The sequence below is a fragment of the Tribolium madens genome, unplaced genomic scaffold (genome assembly GCF_015345945.1).
Source record: "Tribolium madens isolate multiple individuals breed KSU strain unplaced genomic scaffold, Tmad_KSU_1.1 Scaffold_1;HRSCAF=32;Tcas5.2_LG8, whole genome shotgun sequence".
Classification (NCBI taxonomy): domain Eukaryota; kingdom Metazoa; phylum Arthropoda; class Insecta; order Coleoptera; family Tenebrionidae; genus Tribolium; species Tribolium madens.
The window spans coordinates 2621660-2628885 of NW_025400984.1; the positions used below are offsets into that span (position 1 = coordinate 2621660).

Consider the following 7226-nt stretch of genomic DNA (forward strand, 5'->3'; position numbering starts at 1 on the left):
TGTATAAAAACATACACAAGATCATCAGTATCATTAAATAGTTATAAAAAAATGTCAACTGTCAAAAAATAAATGTCCAAATTTTTTGACAGAATTTTTCAAACATTTTTTTCATGTTCCTGGTATCTTAGCTTACTTGAAAATTTTCTCTGGGGCGCGAGTTCTGGTGCACCCTGTATACTATAACACTGAAGGAAAGCCTCATTCTTTCCCCTAGAGAATACATGCCTTTCCTCCCTTAATATATAAATAGCTATTATTCAAAAGATGCATACACAATTTTCTAGCTAAATTAATAACAATTACAGAAAAAAAAATATTTTGACAAATAATAATGTCTTGGTAATGTGATACCCAAATGAAGATGTATGACGGTTATCAAAGAGTTTGTTTGTAAAAAAAACACTCAAAATTCATTCAATTCCAATTTATTTTAAGAGTAAAATTCGGTGTTTCCATTATTTTATTTCAGATAAAAGAAAATACCAGATTACTAGTCAGAAACGGGGAAATAAAAATTCACTTTATTCCCTGTTGATTGGAAACACGATTTTCGATCATATTAATGTGGTTTTTCGACTTATTTTTGAAAAAAAATATTCAAAAAAGAGCTAAATTGAGTGTCAAACAAAAAACATCAATTTCAAGTTGTGTGTGATTTTTAAACGTGTTTTGAAAAGACCTTGCAAAAAATCAAAACAATATAAACATAAACAATAGTACAGTAAACAATAGTCTCGAGATCGGATAAAGCACAAGGGATAATGGCATTACCACCGAGGTTTGTATGCTATTTTATGCACAATCACATTATTTTCACTTATAATTACACGAGAGCTTTTTTTTCGAAGTAAACTTGATATTTTAGTGAGAATTGTGTTTTCTGGTAATTTAACGAAAAAAACTGATTCTGAGTTTTTGACAGTTTTTTGAGTGAAATTGCCTAAAGGAAACAAAATTCGCATTAAAAATGTCAACTTTTCTTCGTAAACAAAAGCTTGAGTGTAATTCGGTAAGACAATTTAATGAATACGTAAATCCGATGATGCAGACCTACTAGATTCAGACGCTTTCAAAAGTTAGGTTCCGTTTTGTCGCTGTAATAGTTAGAGCAAACTTTTCTCGCTGTCATAGTCACAAAAACACCGCGGCTTATAGGATTTTTAGTGTATGAAAAAAATTGTCAGTCAAAAATTTGAGTAAAATAAAATTCTAACAAAGTTAAGGTCCAAACGTGGTAGGCCATCCAAATGGCGTTTGATTTTTTTACATTTCAGAAATATCAAAGAAAATATTGAAATAATGTGTGAATCTGATTTGGAATCGTCGAAATGGAGCAGTGTACTCTCCCAGAAGTAGGAAAAAACTGCTACAAAAGCTATTAAATACTAATTTAGCAAAATATTATACGTAACTTGACAATTTGAAAGAAAAAATTCCCGGTATTTTTGTAATTTTAAGGTTGGCTCTCCTACATATTACCGCCCAAGAGAAGTAATATTAGTTAGTAATCGGCATATTACATTAGTGATTGTGAATAAGATAATATAATTTTGATCTCATATGGTAAATTACCAAGTAAGTTATCTCAAAAACGTGTATGAACACTCAAAAAGGGCAAACATAATACCATTTTTGGCCTAATTTGTAAAATTCTCGGATTGTTTTTAACGTGATTTTGCAAAATAATTAGGTCTAGCTAAAAAATGTCGTAAAAAGCAATAATAAAGTAATTTTCGACCCAAATTAGCAATTTTTTGATCCTATTTAGTAAAATCTTGTAAAAAAAAACAAAACAACTTTTTAACTGTTTCGGTAATTTTTTTAATATTGTTGATAAAATTTAGCAAAATAATTGAGATTCTAGGCGAAATGAAAATAACAGAGTAACAGTAGTGATTTAATTAGAAGAAAAAATCTGTAATTTACTCGGTATTTATCATATTTTAGTTACAAAAAACCTCAACTGTACTTTCTGAAATAAAAAATATTTTACATTCAATTTACTGTAAGCTTTATTCAAATCATCGATATAAATATTGTACTGAAAAAGACTAATTCGGTGGAGACGAAGATGCAGCATATGAAAACGACTGGGAAGACTTTATAGACGCTCTAATGAAGTGTTGCACCCAATAAATTCAATTTGCTTTCAGTTTTTTCAAATCACAAGATTAATTCTATTTTAAATACGGATAAAGCACATGTTTTTAAATGTCCTACAACAAAAATGCAAAGGGCCATTTTTTTAGGAAATTTTGTAGGCTTTAATTTTGATAAAAAGATAAAAAGCTATAGGAATGATAGTTTCCGAGATATAAGCAAAAAAAAAAAAAGTCTACCCAAGAATAAAGAAAGCGCTTAAAAAAATTCCAACTCTCTAGGATTTTTTTCCACCGATCGCCCTATTTTTGTCTAATTTGACTGGGCTATAAAGAGTGAACTCTATTTCAAATTCTAATGGTTTTCTTTAAAAAAGTCGATCCAAAGCTCTCAGATTATTTATCTGTAGCTAAACTCCCGTGATAAGCTCGTACCTTCCTGGCGGCGATCTCGTTGGAGGGCAGGAAGGCGGCGAAGCTTCCTTCCAAACTGTCGGGATTTCCGCAGATGGCGTGTGAAGTATCACAATAATAGGTGCACTTGCCATGAAAGCACAGGTTATCGGACGGCGACACGAAAAACGTCTTGAGTAAATCCCCTTCGGCCTTTTGGTACAATTCTGTGGTCATATTGAGCAATCGCCCTGTCACCGGCATGGCCCTTCGGAAGCCCAAAAGCCTACAAAAATAATCAACTGTCACTGATCAACTCCCTACGAAGCCCTAAAGCCTCCGTTGATATTAATTACGCCAAAAATGGCCCCCATTCATCATGCAAACTTAGTTACAGTGCAAGCAATTTGTCATTCGGATTCGTGTCCGGAATCCGGAGCGACTTTGCAACTTTTAGTTTCGTTTAAAGTGGACGTGGAAGACCCGCATTATTATTTATTTACTTCTTTATTTGACCTTTCCGAGTTTCGCATTCATGGTGTCATTAGAACGGAAATGTGCTCGTGAAAAGTTACATCCTCTTAATAAAGCTCGAATAAAAACAAATCGTAACTTTATAGTTTACCCCGGATTTATTTTTCATGAAGAGGGTGCCGAAAGTCGGCCGTAAATGCACGCTAGAGCTCGTTAAAACTTCCAATACCTTTAATATTTTACGTAAATGTTGGATAAGCGAGCCTTGTCAATACACTCATTGTGTCCACTTCTTTTGTATCGAAAAATTTTCTCGATAAATTGTCGACGATATTATTCCCTTAATTTATTTATAACACTAGCTGGGGCTAGGCCAACGTATGAGATGCTTATTTACATTTTAATTGAAAAATTATGCACTTGCTGGATTAGAAGAGAGTCTAAACCGAATTTCAGCGCGTCTGCGAAATATCGACTTGTTACACTGAAAAAATTTCTGAAAAAAATGAAAAATTCATCCACTTTTAAATCTCTTCCCACGTGCGTGCCACCTCTTCTCGGTTAAATAAGAAAAATCAAAAGTTGATAAATTCCATACCTGTCCAAGTGGAAGGCGGCAATCTCCGCATTGTGGCGCTCGTAGTCCGTGAAGTAAAAGTGATTGGGAAGGGTCTGCTGTTCCCTCGGGAATCTGGAACAAAAAAACACACACGTGTCACGTGTGCAAGCAACTCCAGGAAGCCACAAGTGAATAAACAAACGTTCTTTCGTGATAGACCACCAAGATTTGCCTGATTACGTTCGAGGGCGCAACAAAAAGAATAAAGTGAATTGTGTTCGGTAGCGAGTCGAGGGAATACCAAAGTGCCAAACGACGAGATAAAGGCAATGCTGGGACCTGTGCTGAGTAGCAATTAAGGGGGAATGGGCCCCAAAGCCGCGCATCCACCAAATTTCAACAATAATAAATTTCATTAGCATTTCATACAAATATTAAAACAGCGAGATGAAGCTCCCATCAAAACGTCTGTTGCATTCCTGCTATTTAACAACTTGTCATAAGTTAAAAGCACGTTCTTGACACAATCAATAAACTAAAACTATTCAGGTAAAACGATTAACTTGTCTAGAATTAATTTCCTTGTTTCGCAAAATATTTCGCAACCTCAAAGGGAGAATCTTAATGAGATTCCAGCATTGTCCCGGGCAAATATATCAAACGTCTCATTTTTTTCCCCATCTTAAACTCCCTTAGGTAATTTAAAATGTGATTTTTATACGCGAGGTGGGAGTGAAGCATTATGTTTTTGTGTGGTAGAATACGACATGCGCCACTGGATGAACCCAGATAACGAATCGGAGAGGACGTGTCCGGTGTGCCAAAAACGTAATTTCCATGTCGCACCTACTGTTCTAATATCGTCTCAGGTTTAATTTCGAATAACTTTCATTGCCGAATTGTCCGGAAAGAAAAAATTGTATCAGTTTGAGCGTACGTGACGATAATTCCGGAAAGAGTTATCGGTTTGGGGTGACATAAATGGGAGAATCCAATTTAATAAACCGTTTTCGATTAGGAAGCATTTCCGAGGCCATAATTAAGACTATATTGCCAAATTATACAGGGTGATTTTTGTAGGGCCTGCATTAGAAACTTTTCAACTTCCAATGAACACTTTGTTTTTTTTTATTTGCTGGTGGGGGTAGTGTGAATCAAAAACACGACATGGCCTCCGTCTGTTTTTCACATTTCACAGCTTCTGAAATTTTGGTACTAAAGTCAGAAATGAAAGCTTCTCCCTGGCATTAGGATTTTTATAATATTTCAAAAAAACGTGCTTAACACTTGAAAAAGGCAAAAGTAACCTCATTTTTGGACTAATTCGCTCACTTTTCGCCTTGTTTTTTAAATAAAATTTTACCAAATAATTCCGTTTCTGGCTGAAAAACGTACTAAAATGCTCCAAAAAGAGCACAAATAATGTAATTTTGGAATTAAATTGGTTCTGGTTCTAACTGTTTCAATGTAACTCATTTCATAAAAGACTAAAAATGTATTACAAAAACGTGCTTAACACTTTAAAAAAAAATGTAAAACAGCACCATTTTTGATCAAGTTTAGGGTTTTTGACTTATTTTTGATAAAATTTTACTTAAAATAAGCCAAATCGGTCAAAACAAGCTAAAATAATACCATCTAAAGTTTATTTCTTTTGAATTAGTGGTGGGATTAGTGTTAATCGAGAACACGGCATGGCCCTAAAAATAATTTTTTCTAATAAATGTAATTAACATAGAGGAGCAAACATAAAGATATTTGTCATTATTGATGTGTTTAAATTTGTGCTGAATGACATTAACTGACACTTTTTGTATGGCCTTTAAATTAAAGATGCATTTAGACTTGCATAACCTACTTGATGCACATTAATATGAAAAAATTTGCGCCAACTTTGAAATTTTAAATAGAAACACCCTATTTTTATTGCATTTTTAAATTTGTTTTTTCAAACTGTGTAAAATGTATCCATGTAAAATGTATCCAACTGCTCTGTTATAGTTTTTGACATATGTCATTTTTTGTCGAAATTTTTATTTGCAGAGGTCCATACAAAAATCACAGCTCTTGATCCCTTTGCAAATAAGTAAAATAAATGAATTTTTCCTTGCATTTGATAACCGAAGGTTTGACAAATCTTCTAAAGTAGCTTAAGATTGGCAATTGTCAAATTTCAAGGTTAATATGATTTTTTAAAAATGAGCATCAAAAACAGCTATAACTTAGTTTTTCAAATAGCATTACACAAACTTTTATCAATATTTCCTATACCTATCTCTTTCAGTTTTTGAAATAATCACAAAAAAACGGGTTTTGACTTTTTATTTTCATTGTTAATCAAGTAGGCTTTGAAAAATGTTCAGACCACTGCCCATTTTCCAAAGCCTACTTGATTAACGATAAAAATAATTCGATAAAATCCGTTTTTTATGATTATTACAAAAATTGCAAGCGATAGGTATAGGACTTGTTGATAAAAGTCTTCATAAATATCAATGTTCTTTCGATTGCCGTTGAAAAGATAGATTTATACTATTTCAAAAAACTGAGTTATAGTTGTTTTTTGTTAACCATTTTCAAAAAAATCATATTAGCCTTAAAATTTGAGAGTTGACAATCTTAAGCTACTTTAGAAGATTTTTCAAACATTTAGTTATCCAAACCAAAAAAAAAATTATTTACTTATTCCAAAAGATTCAAGAGTTGTGATTTTTTGAATAGACCCTTGCAAATAAAAATTTCAACAAAAAATTGACATATGTCAAAAACTAGATTCGTTTAACTCAGTTTGAGAAAGCGAATTCAAATCTGCAATAAAAATGGGTACTTTCCATTTAAAATTTCAAAGTTGGCGCCAATTTGTCGTAGTTCTGGAAGTTGAGCAATTTTAAAAATAATTTAGTTAAATTAAGAAATTGTCGATTTTGCTCGCAAAAAAAATTTCAAAGACTTAGTTAAAAAGTTTCTAATGTGGGCCTAACAAAAATCACCCTGTATTTAATACAAGTTCCAGAAAATCGTAAAAAATTGAAAACAACCTAAATCGAAACCCGTTCGGTAATAATCTCATTGCGTGCGAGGCAAATAATGAACAATCGGATTATTCCGAATGATAATGCATCCAATTTTCCTTTCAGTGACTTAAGCAATAATGAAACACAAGCATCCGAAAAAAGAATTGCCATATAACATGTGATAATCCAATAACAAGTATTGGATTAATACATTTCAAATTAGATTTATCAAATGTCAGATCCAAGTAGTCAATAAATCAGAACATTTTGTTTGAATTTTTTCCGAAGCAATTAACAAAGAGATGTAATTAAAATCATGCTGGTCGGATTAAGGACGATGAGCCGTATCCTGTGGGAAACCTCCAACTGCCGGTTGTAAAATCCGGACCAATTTGTCAGGTAACAATGCACTTAAAACGCAGACCATGTCGCTTCAAAAAATAAACGCCATGTCGGCGCTCGTAAAACACACATTCGGTCGAGGTCTTGGACGGGTTGAGACATCAAACTTGCATGATGATCATCCCAGCGAATTTTACAAAGTGAGCTTAAAATAAGTACAAGTTTATTTATGCGAGATGGCTTGCTCGTAAGTGATAAACTTGACAAATTCACACATTTTTCTTGTAAATTAGCAATTCCTGACATTCTCCAACATCTGGAGAATTTTGCAGTAATTGTAAG

General features: G+C 33.1%; 1 protein-coding gene across 1 annotated transcript in view; it reads right to left on the bottom strand.

The window, feature by feature from the left end:
• LOC123016358 (extracellular serine/threonine protein CG31145) overlaps positions 1-7226 on the bottom strand; it is a 62687-nt gene that overhangs the window by 18083 nt on the left and 37378 nt on the right. The window contains exons 5-6 of the mRNA XM_044416708.1: positions 3568-3660; positions 2538-2781 (exon numbers count right to left, since the gene is read on the bottom strand). Coding sequence (XP_044272643.1) covers positions 2538-2781; positions 3568-3660 — 337 coding nt within the window. The remainder of the gene's footprint in view (positions 1-2537; positions 2782-3567; positions 3661-7226) is intronic.